General features: G+C 49.0%; 1 protein-coding gene across 10 annotated transcripts in view; it reads left to right on the forward strand.

The window, feature by feature from the left end:
* The window catches only part of TLN2 (talin 2), a 424,186-nt gene that overhangs the window by 345,959 nt on the left and 59,745 nt on the right, over positions 1–18,482 (forward strand). For all 10 annotated transcript variants that reach the window (XM_046008087.1, XM_046008086.1, XM_046008085.1 and 7 more), the window contains 3 exons: positions 8,405–8,551; positions 13,085–13,186; positions 15,818–15,937. In XM_046008087.1, the coding sequence (XP_045864043.1) occupies positions 8,405–8,551; positions 13,085–13,186; positions 15,818–15,937 (369 nt within the window). The remainder of the gene's footprint in view (positions 1–8,404; positions 8,552–13,084; positions 13,187–15,817; positions 15,938–18,482) is intronic.

An 18,482-nucleotide genomic window follows, 5' to 3' on the forward strand; every position in this document is an offset into this window, starting at 1 on the left:
TCCTCAGCCTGATGTGTCTTGTCACCCAGCTCCTTGAAGTGGCTGAAGATGGTGACGGCATGCCTTCTGCTCTCGGGGATGATATCTCTGTCCGAGTGATGGTTTTACTTGTGAAACCATCTTGTGCCATAAGTTCCCCCAGGGTTCTGGTACCTTGAGAGGAGCTTGGAGGCTCCTCCTGCTATTTGTACCTTCCAGCAGGTGCCACCACGTAGTCAATCTGAGCTTCCTGGGTCCTCGCCTAAGCAGCCTGTGGGAACACGGGTTGGAATGATTTGTGTGGGATTCTTGCCTACAAGCTATAGGAATCCCTATGATGTGCATATTATTTTTAGTGCACTTTGTTGCAGCTCTAAGATCTTCACATCGGTAACATGGTACAGCAGAGAAGATTCTGGAGTAAGAGTCAGAATCACAAAATAGTAACCTTGGAGCTCACGGTTACTGACTGAGTGCTGGTTCTATGTCATCTCTTCTACCCTGTACCCTCTTGATATTTAATCTTCATACAAATCCCATGGTGTATGAAGGTTCCCATTGTACAGATGTGGGAACTGAGACTGCTTAGATAAGTCGTCCCGCATCACAGGAGAGGTGGATGTGGAGTCAGGACTGAGCCTACACGCTCTGGAAACACAAGCCGACTGCCCACAGCAAGGGCTGGAGAGAGGTCAAGCAAAGCTGCAGGCAAGAGGCCACATGTGGCTAGTCGGTCTCACAGAAAGAAAGTATTTGGCACACGAGGGTAGCTTGAGGCATGCTAGCAAGGAGGAACAGCACATACAAAGGTGTGTATAGGGTTATAAAAGGATTGTGGTGTCTTTGGAGAATAGCGTGCAGTCTGATGTCCGTGGAACATACAGAGAGTGGGGACGACCAGCAGGGAAGATAGACTTGGCCGTGTCATGACCGCTCTCCCCTCCCCCACTGTAAGACCTTTGGGCTTTATTATAAGTAGTGAGGACTTAGAACCCATCCTGAGTTGAGAAACACCGCTCTGGTAGCAGTGCGAATAATGTCTTAGACTTGGGTTTTCTGTGTTCCGTTTTTCCAGTCATGTATCTGGCAACTATTAAGAGCCTAATTCTTGGGCTGCTAAAAATACTGAGAGCCAGCCAGCACCCTCAAGTTGTTCTCAGTCTTCTGGAAAGAAAGGAGGCTTGTTGCCAAAATGGTGAGGTCGCACAAGAAGAACAAGAACGCCCTTCTGCCCGATAGCTGAGTGATAGGTGCCTCTGAGTTGGCCCCGCCCCCTTTGCACCTGCCCCGTGACGGGTGGGGGCGGCTAGAACTCGCCTTCCAGACCCAGTTCTGGGTTATCTTTTCTCCAGGGCTGACTGCCACGTGGCTCCAACCCCGACTTGAGAGAATTTCATTCCCGGCAGAATAATTCCAATTAGGACTTTTCTGGGTGTATAAGATATTCGCACATCTGCTTGGACTGCAAGTTCAGAGCTCCCTGTGGAATTCTGTTTTATACCAAGAAATTCAGAGTCAGGAGCATGCTTAGTCAGCACTGTAAGCTTTACAGGACATCCTCTGCTTGGGAGTGGTGGCTGGATGCGAGAGTGGGACAGTTTTCAATGTTTGAGCTGAAGTGCTTGGGACAGGCTGAGACATGATGGGGAAGGCAGGGCGGGTGTATGTGTCTTTTCCCCTCCCTTGGCATCCTGCGTTCAGTTGTGCTCTGTCTGCAGACCGCGACAGACTCCCTAGAACACTACAAGCTGGGTTTGAGGTCCTTTCTTAGGAGGCTTAATGCAGAGACGTAATCGCCTTGGGTGCTATTCTTTGGGCAAACATTTCCTAGGTGTTACTTACTAGGTCTTAGGGGATGTGTGTATGTGTGTTAAGATGTTGCGTGTCACTGTTGGCGGAGGAAATGCAGTTAAATGATCATCAGTGGTTCCGATGTGGTGTAAAAGAGAATAAGCTTTGGAGTCCAACATAATTGGATTCAAATCCCAGTTCTGCCTCTTGCTAGCAAATTACTTCATTTCTTTGCTTCCCCCTCTAAACAGTGGGGTTAATAATGAATACCTCTCAGGGGCTGTTATAGAGATTGACTGAGATAATGTGCCTGACACAGTAGGTATTAAAGAAAGAGAGAGAGAGAGGGAGGGAAGGAGGGAGGAAGGAAAGAAAAGAAAAGAAGCAGCCCCAGAGTCCGGTATTAATGAATCTTGTGATCATGAGGCATTTGCTGGGTAGCCTCACCCTCTCCCCACGGAGCCGCCTTCCACACTCCCTTCTACCCCACCCAGCTCCCCGCCACATCCTCCTTGAAGGGCCCTTCCTGCTTCTTCTGCAGGAGACACCCAGCCCTGTGCACTGCTGGACAGTTCTAATGATTAGTTGGGTTTCTTTTTCCCTTTTGCTAACGTTGACTTGTGTACCCCAACCCCCCGTAGCCTTTTCCCATTTTCCAGATTCCTGTGATGTCTCTGCCTGCTTTACTGGCCTTTGTAGTTGAAGCACTAGAATACAGAAATAAGGCTCCCTTGGAAGTAGACTTCAGACATGTTTCCAAAAAAGGAGCGAGTCTGATTTTTCTCCCATGTTGTGCCGTGAGGAGCAGTAACAAGGAGCCCCTCCAGAATCTAAAATAATGACCTCATTGTTGAGCCCTCTGAGTCCACTTCCCAGATTGCTGGTGGGCTTTTAAGGATGCCTTAATTGAGCGCCTACCGGGTCTTTGGGTGTCTGAACCTGTGGGCTCAGGTGGCCAGCATGTGTGATTTAGACGCGGCTGTGTTGTAGAGGCAAGGTTTGCCCTTGGAGTTGGAGGACGTGGCCCTGGGAGAGGCTCGGAGTAATTGGAGGAGGCTTCACAGCCTCTCAGCTGACCCATTAAGGGTCTGTGACTTAAATATGCGGAGCAAAGGGGAGCAGGCCTAGAGAACTCCTCACAGGAGCAGATGGGAAGGTAATTGTTTCTGGGACAGCCAAGGGCAAGGATGTGTTTTCGTAGATGCCCCAGTGTGGGGAAAGCATTCTTCATAATTTCCAGGGAGTTCTGAGAGCAGTCTTGTGACTCACTGTCACCGCCCCTACAACCTGCCTCTTGTCCCTTCCTCAGGCCATGGGGGATAGCAGACACATGGCCAGCAGCGCTCAGAAACATGCACTCGGCTTCTGCCCAGAACCGTGCCCTCTGCTTGAACGTGAACGTTACAGTATTCCTGACATTTTCGTGCCACCCGTGATGATCTGATTTCAAGTGAGACTTAGAGAAATACACGCCTTTCAGTTTTACTGTTTTCATCCATATTTGTATGAGGTGCTCTCTGGAGAGGGTCACATGCAGAAAATGACACCTTTCAGACTTCTGTCATCAAAAGCGAGCAATCTGCACATTTTGTGTTTTGCCTTCTCTATACCATGAAATCAGCCATCAACCTAAATTACCAGTTTCCCTCCCTCACATCCCTAAGAGAGAGCTCTGTGCAGCCTGACGCACTCAAGACAACCATCAGCATAGCTCGTCAGAGGCCCTATGGAAGATACCTTCTGGATCCCCTTGGCTTTTCCGTTCCGCACACCGAGCCAGTTCCTGGGGCTTACACAGCCTCCTCTTAGAAGTCCTCTCTTTCAGTTAGCCAGTCAAAAGAGTTTATATTTACCTTCCCTCCCTGGCCTCCTAACCTTCTCATCCACCAGAGAGAAGGGGCAATTTCTTGTGCCTTTGGAAGGGGCGTCTCCCTTTCAAAGCCACTGCGTGGCGTGGGGGGTGGGGGGGCGCTCCTGAACCAGTGTGATTCTGACACTGACTACCTGGTGTCATGTCAGATTTCCCAGGTTAAGGGCACAACCCAAGTTCAGGTACCAGCCATAAGATCCCAGGTTCCCAGGCCATCCTCACTCTGACCAGGTGGCTCCAAATTCTGGGGGTTCTCTCTACCCCTTCAGGTTCAATAATTTGCCGGAATGACTCACAGGACTCGGCAAATGGCTCTACTTACTATTACCATTTTATTATAAAGGCTACAAACCATGCAGAAGGTGAGGTCTGGGGGCGTCCTAAACATGTCCCAAGGATGAGTCACACTTTCATCTTAGTGCTGTCCCTCACCAACCGGGGAAACTCACTCCAGCTCTGCTGCCCAGAGTTCTATTGGGATTTCCTCCTGTAGGGTGGATCGAATGAATCTAGTCAGATGACCAGTGATTCAGTCTGCAGCCCTCTCCTGTCCCCCAAGATCAGGCTGATACTCTGTTGCTCAAAGCCACAACCCTCTAATCACATGGTTGGGCTCTCCAGCATGGCCAGCCCCCATCCTGAAACTGCCTACAGGCCACCCTGAGTCCTCTTCTTAGCCTAAACTAATGTGTGGTCCTGGGGGCCCACCGTGAAGCACAGAGGCAGTCCTTGGCCACTCATTTCCACACAGGAAATGCTAAGCACTTGAAGGCTCCCTCCTAAGAGCCAGGAACAAAAATTAGCCACATGTTTTACCATTTCCCACTGGGTGAGGGTGGGCTCATCGGGTGGCAAATGCTGAGTAAGGGGGGCCCGGCCAGCTCTGGGAGAGGTAGCAAATCCTGAGGCCCCTTGCCTTTGCCACATGGTACTTGGGGGCCATCCCCTTGTTTAAAAGCACCCTGTTTGCAGGGAGAGGCTGAAACTAGATGGCATATTCCCTAGATTAAGGTTTGTTTTTCCAGTAGCGCTAAGAAATTTGACCTGATCTGGCCATCTGCTCAGCTTCCTTTTGACCAGTGGCATCCTTTCAGCAGATGGCCAGCCGGTCGGTGGCCTTGGTCGGCCACCAGATCCATAAGCTTTCCTGCTGAATCTCCCATTTTCAGATGGCGACCATCAGAGGGGTCCCTGGCAGAGACGTTGTCCGACTCTCACCTTGCGGTGGGCTGTGAGGGTGAACGGGACACGCACAGCAGGGATGAGCACAATGCCTGGCACCAAGGAGTCCCTGAGGAGTGGTGGCAGCAGGCCTCTCTTCCTGCTGTTCCAGGCTTTGGTATTTGCTGTTGTTCCCAGTGCCCTGCCTGTTACCTAGGATGAAGCATTATCTGTCTGTCAGATGCTAAAATACCTGACCCGAGATACAAGAACAGAGATTTTGCCGCTGGTTTGAAAGTCACATTGGGCCCTCGGGCTGGGCTCGAGGGCAGGGAGGGAGGGCCAGGGCCTGTTCTGACTGCCCAGGAGCCCGGTCTCTGCCTCAGCTCTGCCATCCGTGCCTGGTTGGCAGCACAGAAACAGATGGTTCCATTTATTTCTAAACAAGCCTCTCCAGAGGAGAAATTTGCACCAATAGCCTGTGAAGGTTATCCTTGTAAAAAAGAAGAAAAAAAGAAAGAAAGAAAAAGAAAAAAATACCTGTGAAAGTAAAAATGAATGTCTCACTCTTTACCTTTGCCCCAACTCCCCCCAGTGTCTTGATCAAACCCTTCATTTCCTATGAACACTGTGGTTCTAAAGGGGAGGAGAGCCAACTGTTGGCAAGGAGCATGCAGTCTAGTTGGGGCAGGGGCTGGGTTGATGGAGAGGTAAGGGAAGAGGGGCGGAGCCATGTGGCAGGCACCATGCCAGACACTTCCCATACAGTGCACTGGTCAGCTCCTGTTCACAGTCCACATCCTCCTGCCACCGGACCTTTGTACGGACTGTGTCCTCCGCCCAGCGTGCTCTCCCTTTCCTCCTCACCCCTTCAACTCTGCTGGATACTGGCCTCTGCTTCAACCCAGACACTTCTCTGACCCCAAATCTGGCTTCGGGGCCTTCTCGGGGCCGTCGCAGCTAGCTGTTGCTGCAAACAAGCCATTCTAAAACTTAGTGACTTAAAACAATACTGTCTGAGAGTCAGTCATCTCTGGTGGGTCTGCAGATCCACAGAGCTCAGCAAGCTGGTTCTCACTCAGAGTACCTCCTCCCATGGCCACCAGGTGGCGGCTGGGGATTGAGTGACCTGAGGGCCAGTTGCTCCAGGGTCTAGTGCTTGAGCTGAAATCGCAGAGATGCTCAGGGGCGGGGGCTCCATGGGCTGCCCTTTGTACCTCTGTGCGGTCTCACCATGCAGTCTACCCAGCACACATCCTCCTTACACAGAGGCCGAGGCCTTCACAGGCTCATGTCCTGAGAGAGAGCTGAGCAGAAGCCGTATCATGTTCCAGTATTGAGCCTCAATTCCCCATATCCTTTTCTCTGAGGCCTTCACCTCTCTGACTCCAGAGTTGCTTCTCAGGGCTGCAGAAATCCAAAGGAAAGCCAATGAGAGCATGAGGAGAGAGCCATCAAAGGAGGGCTGCTGGAGGAGGTGGTTTTTAGGCTGGGCCTTGAAAGAGGGCTAGGATTTGCATGGGGCAAAGGGAGGAAGCGAACACAATAGAACCAGCTGCTACAGGCTACTGGGGAGGGGGAGAGGTTGGAGCCCGTGAGGAGGCTGCGGAGGAAGAGGAAGCGGGTGGAGGGAAGAAGTCCTGAGAGCGACTCCCCATCTGAGGTGGGAAGAGTCAAGGGATCTTTGTTCCTCAAGGTTCTTTGTCCCTGTTAACTTCTGAGTTGATTTTAGCCCTAATGGTCAATAATTAGCATTTGCATCCTGACACCCTGTTGTTGTCTTGAGGTCACCATCCATGGTCCACATACTTCACATCTTATCACGTGTCATTTTAGAAGACCCGGATTCCCTTGGCCTTTCCGTTCCACACACCGAGCCAGTTCCTGTGGCTCACACAGCCTCCTCTTAGCAGTCCTCTCTTTCAATAAATGAACAAGCTGGGATCGGGAGGGAGACAAACCATAAGAGACTCTTAATCTCACAAAACAAACTGAGGGTTGCTGGGAGGAGGAGGGGAGGGAGAGGGTGGTGGGTTTACGGACATTGGGGAGGGTATGTGCTATGGTGAGTGCTGTGAAGTGTGTAAACCTGGTGATTCACAGACCTGTACCCCTGGGACTAATAATACATTATATGTTTATAAAAAATTTTTTTAAATTATATGAAAAAAAAAAGTCCTCTCTTTCAGTTAGCCAGTCAAAAGAATTACATTTACCTTCCCTCCCTGGCCTCCTTAGCTTCTCATCACCAGAGGGAACGTGTAGTTTCTTGGGCCTTTGGAAGGGGCGTCTCCCCCTGAGGTGTGTCAGGGCAGCCGTGGGCACTGTTTGGGGGGCCCCCAGCGCCTGCACCGGGCCGATTCTGACGCTGACTACCTAACATGAAGTCAGGCACCTGCTACTGGGCTGTTCTTTCCACACACCCCCCCAAGATTTTATTTATTTATATATTTGAGAGAGAGAGAAAGTATGTGCAGGAGCATGGGGAGGAACAGAGGCAGAGGGAGAAGCAGGGTCCCCACTGAGCAGGGAGCCCAATGTGGGGCTCAATCCCAAGACCCTGAGATCATGACCCAAGCCAAAAGCAGACACTTAACCGACGGAGCCACCCAGGCACCCCTAGACTGCCCTTATTATAAATATATGCTGCATGTGTCCATATCGTCTCATTGGAATTCTGCATAGTGTTGTTCCAATTATTCTCATTGTGCCAAGGAAGCCTCGCCTAGGACCGCTTAGCCAGTAAGAGGTGGATCCAGAGCTAGAACCCAGTTCTTCTGATGGCGGGACCTAGGCTCCTTCTGCATCTGTCTCCCATTAGAGGTGTTTTTCAGGAGCCTGGCACCACCATTGTTTCATCTTTCATCCATTCATTTACCTGGCGTCTCCTCTGCGCGTGATACGCTTGTGAAACTCTGCCAGGTGTTGGAGCATCTCCGAGTTACAGTCAGAGGGAACTTGGGAGCACTCGAGACTTTGCCTGCAGAATGTCAGTCCCTGGAGAACTTTGCTCCCTCGTCCCTCCAGGCTCGTGGCAGTGTAATTTGTGACATAATTCCAAAGGCTATTCGTCTTTCCACAGATAGAGTATTTCTCTCTAGATCACTACATTGCCACAATCCAACCTTATTTGCAGGAAGGGAATTCTAGAGTGTTGTGCAGCTTTGAAGAGAAGTGCACTTATTGTGAACATGTTTTTTCCCGCATATTAGCTTTTGGTTTTTTCTTAATTAAACCTGTAAGCTTGCGTCATTGGGAATCAGTGGTGTTCTCTTTCTACCATCCTGGACAGATTAACCTAAAACTGGTCCTGTCATAGGATGCTGTTTGATATTGCAATTTTGTTTTTCCTTTTGATTATAAAAAGACATCTTTTTCTACTTCTCTTTCTGATTTGTAGTGATTTTGCAAACAAATGTACCAACAGAAAGAAAAGGAAAAATCCAGAATCCCTGTTGTGCTCCATAATGGGGATAGAGTTTTGTGTTGTGCTTTCTTAAGGTTATACCTAAAAGAAGTGAAGTGATTTCTGAGGAGACCGAGCGCCATTTTCCTCTGCTTATGGAACCGTCTCACCGTCCTCTTTCCGCTTTCCCTTCTCAGGCCCAGCACACCCATGATGCCATCACAGAGGCTGCCCAGCTCATGAAGGAGGCCGTCGATGACATCATGGTGACACTGAATGAAGCTGCCAGTGAAGTGGGGCTGGTGGGAGGCATGGTGGACGCCATTGCAGAGGCCATGAGCAAGGTAGGCCTGGGCTCCCAGATGCTCACCTTTATCCCTTGACCTCAGTTCCTCCTCGGTTTCCCTCAGACGTGGTCTCTAGGTGCTTTTCTCTAAGGAGCAACCAGTCAAAGCGGATACCAGTGACCATCCTCTTTTCCTGAGGGTTTCGATCAGCGTACACACATCCTATCCTCTGTCCAACGTGGTATTCATTCTTGGTTATTCATTCATTACTTTGGAAGCCACTCTCTCCCTGTCTTCTGGTTTTACACAGGGAAAAATAATGGCGACGGAGAAGGTATCATTGGTTCCTTCACTTACAAAATGGAAATAGGTATTTACCTCTCCTGTTTACCTCCTAGAGTAGTCGTGGGGAACAAAGTCCAAAGTGAAATAATGAAGGGGTTCCCAAGGACTGATCTTCAGAGTGGCTCCTTTGGAATCATGGGGAGCACATTCTTGGGCCCTACCCCAGCCCTAATCAATTGAAATCTCTGTGGACTTGAGCCAAGGAATCTCTGAATTTTTTTTTTAAGATTTTATTTATTTATTTGACAGAGAGAATAGAGGCAGGGGGAGCGGCAGGTAGAGGTAGAGAGAAGCAGACTCCCCACTGAGCAGGGAGCCCAGTGCAGGACTCAATCCCCGGACCCTGGGATCATGACCTGAGCCGAAGGCAGATGCTTGATGGACTGAGCCACCCAGGCACCCCAGGAATCTCTGAATTTTTTAAATGCCCCCCCCCATGGTTTTGGTAGCCAGATACAGAAACCACTTAAGTAGTATGTGTGAAAGCTCATAGTGAACTCTTGCAGGCAGTGGGCACAGAAGACAACGTGACAGTCATTAATCCTCCAGTGACCGCTTGGTGGTTGAGCTGGATGAGAAGGGACCTATGACTGGAGAGTATCTCCTGCTCTTTCCTCAAGGAATCCTTCACTAGTCATGTCAGTTTGATAGTCATTAAAATTAACAATTGTTCAGCAACATCTCATTTCCATTCTGTGATAGCACGCCAAGAATTTTAGATTTTGTCCCTGTTTTGAAATGTCCATTGTCAGATTGTGAATACATTATTATGGTTTTTCAGGATAATAAGTGGTCTTTAATTGCTAATTTAGAGAAGATTGGTTGGTTTGTTTCTCCGTAAAGAGGTGATAGCCTGAAACTATAATTAGGATAATTCCCCTTAAACATTCATTACGCAGTCATTAGCAGACCAAGAGAGTCACGAGCCAGGCGAGGATGCCAGGACTCCTTTAGACACCCCGAACGGGCCTTGTCAGATCACTCTGGTAATTTCTGCTGTGGGCTTCTCGTTCCTCAAATATGGACTGTTTGGTGGAATATGAGTGAAATTCCCCTCTTTCTAAAGCTTTTGGGGAAATCTCAGTGGTTGTGTTTGGTTTTCAGGACATCAGAACACCTGAGCTTTGAAAGTAAGCCACGTTTCAGGGCCCCTGAGTGGCTTAGTTGGTTAAGCATCTGCTTTCAGCTAAGGTCTTGATCCCGGGGTCCTGGGATCGAGTCCTGCATCAGGCTCTCCACTCAGCGGGGAGCCCACTTTTCCCTCTGCCTCCCACTCTCCTGCTTGTGCTCTCTCTTTCTGTCAAATAGATAAATAAAATCTTTAAAAGAAAGTAAGCCATGTTTCCATGAAGGATATTAAATAATGGAGCTCAGATTTTCTCAATACAAATTAGAAATTCAGATGACTTTTTTCTCCCTAGGAGAAGGTATTTTTCCGAATGACTGTAATGATAGGTAAGAGTTCCAAAATCTCTGGAATGTGGAAGTCAGATCCTTGAAGTCTTTTTCGATAGCTGCTGAGCCTTGGATACCAAGATGGATTTTCAGTAAAGAAAGCAGCACTTGCACTGTCTGATGTCAGTGGTGGCACAGCTACTCTCTCACTCAGCCCAGGACACTCCCCACTCTTTTGGAAGGGCTGGGAGAGAAGTCTGGCATTACCTGATAGCAATAATAAGGAACTTCTAATGACAGGATCTACAGAGGCCAGAACAAAGGGGTTCTTTCCACCATTCTGCAGAGCATACAGTCGGGGTTTATTGATACCCCCAAACTCCTTCTACCCAGACCTGATAGCCGTGGTTCTACCCAGTGCCTCTTCCGCATTCTCTGTTTGTTGAGCCTACCCCAGCCTGCCCGTTGCTGCCCACTTTGTATTCAGTGATACTCCAGGGCCTTTGAGCCCGTAGGCAGTAAAGTGTTAGAAATAGGGCGTTTTCTGAATTTTGGTTATTTGGTCACAGCATTGATAGACTGTCATCATCATTGTCTGAAATTCTCAGTCATTGAGTGACTGGCAGAAAAAATGAGCATACCCAACGTTGAGTGTAACTTGGATATAATTTGTGCCCCTTTTGGTGCTTCTGACGTGGAGGTTTATCCTGGAATTCTCTATGTCTGAGCACCAGAAGGTTTGGGTGTTGATAGGTTAACATGAAGTAATTGGGTTTCTGGGTGACCTTGGACAAATGACTCAAGCTCTCTGAACCTTGGTTTCCCTATTGAGTGAGGTCAGTGGTTCTCAGTCTTGGAGTTTTTGTGACCCACTCCCTTTTCTTTGTTTGCTTTTTGGTTTGGGTTGTTGGATGTTGGTGGTGGTGATAGTTTTTTCTTCTTTCTGACCAGGGGAGGGGGTTAAAGAGACAAAAAGCCTGCTCTCTGCATTACTACTATTTCATAACGGAAAGGTCATGTTAACATCCCCCTCAAAAAAAGTAGGAAGGCTATAATCTCAGAACAAAGGAGAGTTCTTTGAACTCAATAAATTTGAAATCCAAAAAAAAAAAAAAAATGATCACTTTGTCTTCCCTTTCTCATTGTCTTCGGACTAGCAGGTTGTGTTCTAAGCTTCCCTCCAGCTCCAGCTCTAGCTCCTGGTGTGTCTGCTGTTAGGCTGTGGCTCGTACAAAGTCTCCCAGCACATTGCTGGACTTAGAAGATGTCCAGTCAGTTTATACCGAGTGATTGAGTCTACAACTCAGGCCTCATTTGACCAGCAGGACCCCCATAGTGTGATGGAGATCATTGGCAGCAGCTTATTCCTTATAAAGAATCCCAGAAAAATCCAGCCTGGAGTCCATGTTGATGCTTTGGTGGAAATTTGGTGGAGATGCTTCCAGAACTGTGTGGCCACATCACACATGGGCAGCAGGAAGCCGTTCCTTCAGTTCATGTCTTAGCGCTGCTTGCGACCTTGAGCTCTTATTGAAGACTCCATCTAATGTTTCCTAAGTGCCCTCTTGGCCCCTAGTTTCTGCCCTGACTGCAAACTATATGGCAGAAAGCTGCCAGGAAGGTCTTCTCAAGTATGTCATTGCGTACCCCAGATCCCACCATTTTCCTTCTGATTTCAAGGTTCTTCATCAGACAGCTCAGCTTCATCCTCACTGCTCTCAACAGCCCCCTCTTCTGTCCACTGGACTCACTCTTCCTGTGTTCATTTCTCCTTATTTTGGCTCCTCACCTGGAATACCATTCAGCAGTCAATGGTGACAATAATGATGAAGATGGTGGTGAAGATGCTGCCTTTTTCTTCATCATGGTCATCATTGACATTATCATCATGTTCTTCATCAACCTGGTCATCATCTCCTCTTCCTTCATGTAGCTCTTGGCCAGGTATGCTCTCAGTTGATGTGTACTACGAACTTCTGATGCTAGAAAGTTTCCACTGAAGGACCTGAGGCTCAGAATTTAAGCAACGAGCTTGAGACCCATTCATAAGCCCTGGAACCAGGTCTCCAATACAAGGCTTCTGAACCAATATGTCCCCAACCCTTCGAGGGACAGAGTCACTGTCCAACTTGTCCCGGCTCTTCCCCCCAGTGATCTCTCCCATCTGTCAGTTCGTATTGCTCTCAGAGTCAGATGAGGAACTAGTGCTTCCAATCCCTTGTCTTCCCCAGCTTAGATCAGAAGGAGGGTTCCAGGGCATAAACCTCTATGGACTACACCATTCCTAGGGAAGCCCTTCACAGTATAGATTCTGCCTCCTCTCCCAGTTCATCTTCTGCCTTTCTTTGCTCCCCTGAAAGTATCTGGCTCATGCCCACCACCGTATGCTTGAACTCGGCACAAGAAGTAGATAAGAGTTCAAGCATACGGTGGTGGGCATGAGCCAGATACTTTCAGGGGAGCAAAGAAAGGCAGAAGATGAACTGGGAGAGGAGGCAGAATCTATACTGTGAAGGGCTTCAAACTCTTATCTACTTCTTAAGATCCCTTCCCTACCTTTTATTTGTAGCAGACTCTTCCCCTGGTAAGATTTGGCAGAAATGTTGTTCCTTGGGAATGTTCTCGATCTCCTTTCAGACAAGGCTTGGGGCCCCCTTCCCTGTGTACCCCAAGTGCCGTCTTTGTGCCTCTGTTAAAGTCCTTATCGCCAAAGCTGGGGGATGCTGTTGACTCTTAGCCAAAGAAATTCTGCGGGCATCTCCATTTTTCAAAATTCCCAATTCTAATAAATACAACTCATACTTCAACTGTCCTCTCCTGACATGTGGGTTCTTTTTCTCTCCTCTGTAGCTGGATGAAGGCACTCCTCCAGAACCAAAGGGAACATTCGTCGACTATCAGACGACTGTGGTTAAATATTCCAAAGCCATTGCGGTGACAGCTCAGGAAATGGTAAGAGGAAGAGAGCTACCCCACCCACTGTCAGTTGCCCTGGTGTCCACCACTACCACCACTGAGCCTTCAAATCAGGGTCTCTGTTGGACAGAGACTACCCCTTGTTTCTAGTTCCTTCTGGGTCCCAGCTCTGTCCTTTATCTGTGGTCTCTCTGGCTGCCTGTGGTCTAGACACCCCCATCCGCTGGAGCTCTCATTTCCTGGAAACGCTGCAAGAGGGAATTACAGATAACTGAGACTTGGGCATAAAGACAAGGGAGCAAAGGAGGGAGAGAAAATGAGAAGGAAGTTAGAGATAAGGGGAAGGGAAAAAAAATCCTATTCACCTCGCAAAGGTCTTAAGGTATTTTTATAAAGTTACATACAAGAGAAGACGTGTAGGGTGGAATAGAGGTTGTCTAATGGAATCAAGTTATAGTCCTTGGACAGAAAGATATGCCAGTCTTTCAGGCAAAATGAAATAGCATGGTTATATAAAGACAATTTCCCTGACAACAGAAGGTATGTGACCTTTGGAGGTAATTTTCTTTTTCTTTTCTTTTTTTTTTTTTTTGCGAAAATATATTGCCATCGGAATTGTATGATATGCCTCTTTAGATAAAAATAGCATCAAGAACAGAGAATGCTATCTTGATAGGTTAAAAAGTTGTACAAAAGACAACCAATGGTGTCCTCGAAGAATAAACAGGAATGCGTAGTAAGAAAGTTCCTCTTAACCCTTTGAAGGCTCAGATGTCACGGAATAAAATTTGGGACCATGTCTCTCTGCTGCTGCCGTGTGAGGCTGAGTAGGGAGATGAAGCAGCCTCCTGGCTGGAGGGACCAGACTGAGCCGTGGCGCGGCGCCTACCCCACCAAGCGGGCCCCTCGGGATGATTTTATCATGTAGTCGTGTGTCCACTAGAGGTTGAGCTTGGACCACAAAGGCTTCCCCGGCTGCCGCTCCTCCTTCTTAGAAACCCTGTGATTGTGCCAGGTTCACTGTTGCTTAACAGGATGTGGGCCGTCAAGAGGAATAGGAGTAGTACCCATCTCCGGGACTGAAAGAGCTAGTGCGGCTTGGGGTTCCAGGGCAGGGCATGGGTCAGATGAGGCAGCACCGCGGTGCCGGGTCCTCTTAGGAGGGAGCACAGCACAGCAGGAGGCGAAAATCTCTGGAGTGGCCTCCTCGTGTTTCTGGAACGTCTCCTGGGCTAGGTTCTCAGCAGGCCCATCTCAGGCCCGGATGTCCATGCCCTTCAGGAGCCCAGCTGAGGGCTGCGTGGCCACTGCTGGGTTAGCCAGCCTGAACCCTGAGTGGGCAAGGGCCCTGCTTCACCACCTCAGGTTGCCCCGGAATCGCTGTGGTCTGTGTAGCAGGGCTCAAACGAAGCAGCTGAAGGTACAGCCTTCCTCTCCCGGGGTTCCCAAGGAACCCATGCCTACACCTGCCAGCCAGTGACATTTCCTGGCAAACATGCCTTAGATGGCTAACCCTTCCCCTTAGCAAGGTTAATGGGCAGCAATGGGCCATTCAAAACATTTATTTTTAAGCCCTTTATTTTTAAAAATAATTTTTTTAAGATTTTATTTATTTGACAGAGAGAGAGATAGCAAGAGCAGGAACACAAGCCAGGGGAGTGGGAGAGAGAGAAGCAGGCTTCCCATGGAGCAGGGAGCCCTATGAGGGGCTTGATCCCAGGACCCTGGGATCATGACCTGAGCCAAAGGCAGACACTTAACCACTGAGCCACCCAGGCGCCCTCTTAAGCCCTTCTATTGCCGCTGAGAGAGAGAAGAGGTGCAGCAGGAGGGAAGCCTCTTAGGAAAGACAAGGACACCTTTCTGGGTGGCAGTTAAAACTGCTGTTCAGAGCACTGAGAGGCATTTTGTCAGAGGAAAAAGAAGGTCTTGAAACGAGTGTGTTAGCTAGGTAGGATAAATTTTTAGGTAAATTTTTCTATGAAGCAGGTGGAAAATACTGAATATCCTAATAAGGAGGAGGCATAGCTCAGCCGTGGAGGCTGCAGTGGACTCTTAACCAAATCTGTGGCTGAACCTTTGTCCTCCTTTGGCACAAATTGCTTATAAAGTTGCATTCTCTTGAAATATCTTCCTCTCGGATACTGGGCTCATTGTCACTTCTCAGTCATGGTTTCCCTGACAGCCCTGCTATCCTCACATCCTCTTGCCAGGCTGGGACCTGCTTCTGGGTTCCCAGAGACCACGTTAGGTCTCTGCTGCAGAATGTGACCAGGGATGGGCACTGCCTGGGGCTCATACCCCTGCATTCCCCGAGGGAAGTCTCATGGTGACCCGCAGGGCCAGGCCGGCGGGGGCTGCCATGCTCACCTCCCAGTGTGGACTGTGAGGGCCTGCCCAGCCTGAGCCTAGCATGTCACCCGCCGGCCCCACCAGGACCTGCTGGCCTGAGAGGGGCCCCGGCCTGTTGTGCACGTCGCAGCATGGGCTTTGCTTGAATTCCCCTCTCCAGCCCCAAATGCAAGTCCAGAGCTTAAAAGTGAATGAAACCCTTTGGCTTCCAGTGGAATTAACTTATGGTTCTCATGCTTTTTTCCGTGTGTGTGTGTGTGTGTGTGTGTGTGTGTGTGTGTGTGTGTGTGTGTCTTGCTTGTTTTCTTTTTCCAGATGACTAAGTCGGTTACTAACCCGGAGGAGTTGGGAGGACTGGCTTCACAAATGACCAGTGACTATGGGCACCTGGCCCTCCAGGGCCAGATGGCAGCAGCCACGGCGGAGCCAGAGGAGGTCTGCCACCATAAGCCCCTGTTTTAAGAAGCACATGCACACGGGTACCCACTCCTGGGGGATTCTGTCTAGCTTAGCTCAACTCTAGAAGATTCCAGCCTGGTAGACAAAACCAGGCTTAGTTCCCACCGCTCTTCCGCCCGTCCCCTTCAGACCCAGTAGCCTGGGCTGTGCTCAGAGGCCAACAGGCAGAGGGCTGGGTCCACCCGGGGGAGGGGGCTTTCAGACAGATGCCCTCTGTTGGGATTGTCTGGCCAGGTCCCCTGTCTCCTGGCCTGTCACCTGACTCCCAAAGCAAAACACAAGCTACCATCTTCCTCTTGGTTAGGACATCCTCCTCAGTGATTTTCCTGTTTCCCAAAGGCTCACAGCAGTATTGGAAGAGCCGAGTGTGGGAGTTAACCGTCCCAGTCTGAGAAAAGGCTGGCTAGCCTACTTTTGTGACACAAAGTCTTGCCCAGCTGTTGTTGGTGACTTTCTACGAACCGTCCCCTTATCTCATATGAACTCCTCTTCATTACCTACCTGCCTTCCCTAAACCCTATACTTCCCTTTCCTTAGTGGCTGAACACAGACTTTGCCTGAGAATGCCTACACCCATAGGAGCCTTAGTTTGGCCAAAGTTTGGTCCCAGCGGCCACTTTCTAAGAGCCCCCTTTCCTGTCTGATATGCCCGAGTAACCACGGGGTCCCCTGAGAAGCAAACGGGCCGGCTGGAGCGGTGCATGCCTGACCGCATTCCTGCCAGCAATAGCAGAGAGGAGGTGTGCCGTGCCCAGCTATCACATGGCTCCTTAGAGACACAGAGCTCGGTCTGCGTAAAGAATAGTGGAGTACATTGCAGGGATGCTGGGAAGATGAAGGTAACTACATTCTTTGACCTTGTATTAAACACAAACCCTGTTTATGATATTCCTAAGTGAAGTGGGCTCTCAGGGCGGGCAGCTGTGACCGATCTTCTCTTCCTGCAGTGACAGTCCGTGTCCCCAGGCCACTTAGTGCTGGTTTGCCTGGAGTCCATTCTAAGCATGTCTTCACAAAGACTCCCAGAGATGATGCAGAAATGACCCAAAGTGAAATCCCTTGCTAACATGTCATAACAACGCATGTGAACAGGAGTCTCGTATGTATGCACATGCATACATACATATGTAGCATGGGATGAAGGAGGTTTCTAATAGTGCCTGCACTTTGAGATTTTAGTATGGTTGAGTGTTTAGGCTGCAGCATGAATAATTCTGTTTGTAACGAGTCTATGAAGTCACTACCCAGAAAGAAAAATCACCAGAAACCACCCCCCCCCCTCCCCCGGCCCCAATCAGGATTCTGTGAAAGATTGGATTTCCTAAACAAGCCTAAGGGAACTTACATCACAGGAAGGAACAATCTGGACAAAAGGAGAAAGTGTTAGGCTTTGCAGGACTCAAAAAACAAAGAGGCTGTGGGGAGGGTTTGGATTTCTGTTTCCAGAAATCTTTTAAAAATGGAATCTAGCTCTGTCTGGTTGGTTCCGATGTTGACCCGCGCCCTGAGTTGCTGTGTGAAGAGCCCATGATCTGTGGAGACCTTTCCATGTCTGAGTTCTTCAGAGCTCCCCAGCCCATGTGTGAAACAGGCAGATTTTCTTCCTGCAACCCAGACCATGAAGCAAAATACAAAATAACGTCAGAGCAGCCAGGAAAGGAAAGGTATCACTGAAAGCCCCACACGAAATTACTTCAGTCCCTGGCCCCACATTTGTAGCAGCTGACGTTTTCATTAAGGTTCTCCCTTTACACCCGTGCATCTTGAGTTATATTTTACATTCCAGACACAAGAACAGTGTGACCTGGAGCCAAAAGGGGCAGAGAGAATATACAATTACCAGTGGCTTGCTAAGGAAAATTCTTTGTGTGCATTTGTCAGACAGATATTTAGGGGAAAACTGAGAAGGTCGGGGAGATCCCTAAGGCAATGTTGTTTTTTTATTCCAAGACTGTGGAATTAGTTTTCTCTCCCAAGGGGGCCCCACCTCACTGCATGTGAAATTTCTATCCAGGGCAAGGAAGGAAGAAGCTGCTCCCTCATGGTCCTGCCAGCTGTGGTGCCGAGCCAGCATTTTGGCCTTTTCCAGAATGTAACAATTACAGGAGAAGGCCTACATCTCCCCTCTGAACACTAAGCAGGAGCTTTATCTGCTGCTTTTTCCAGGGAAAACTCAAACTCCCACTAACACCACTGTGAAAATGACTTCCTTGAGGAAAGTCAAAACCCTCAGGCAACTTCCCAAAGATCCCTGTTCTCTTGAAAAGGTAGATCCTGTGAGCCACCAGTGCTAACTATAAATGCTGGGGGGAAAGATCTAGTGACTACAGCTTTATCTCCGAGGGAACTCTGCTGTGAGCACATGTAGTACTATGTGTCTTCAAAGCTGGCAGGAATGTTTGTTGAGAGCCTGTGGCAAGAACCACAGCCTTTCCCAAACATGAGGTGGGTCATCTACACTAGAATTCTTTAAAACTTTCCACTCTGAGACACACTTTTTGGAGGTGGAAAGTGATGCCCT

The sequence above is a fragment of the Meles meles genome, chromosome 6 (assembly GCF_922984935.1).
Source record: "Meles meles chromosome 6, mMelMel3.1 paternal haplotype, whole genome shotgun sequence".
In the NCBI taxonomy this organism is placed as follows: Eukaryota; Metazoa; Chordata; class Mammalia; order Carnivora; family Mustelidae; genus Meles; species Meles meles.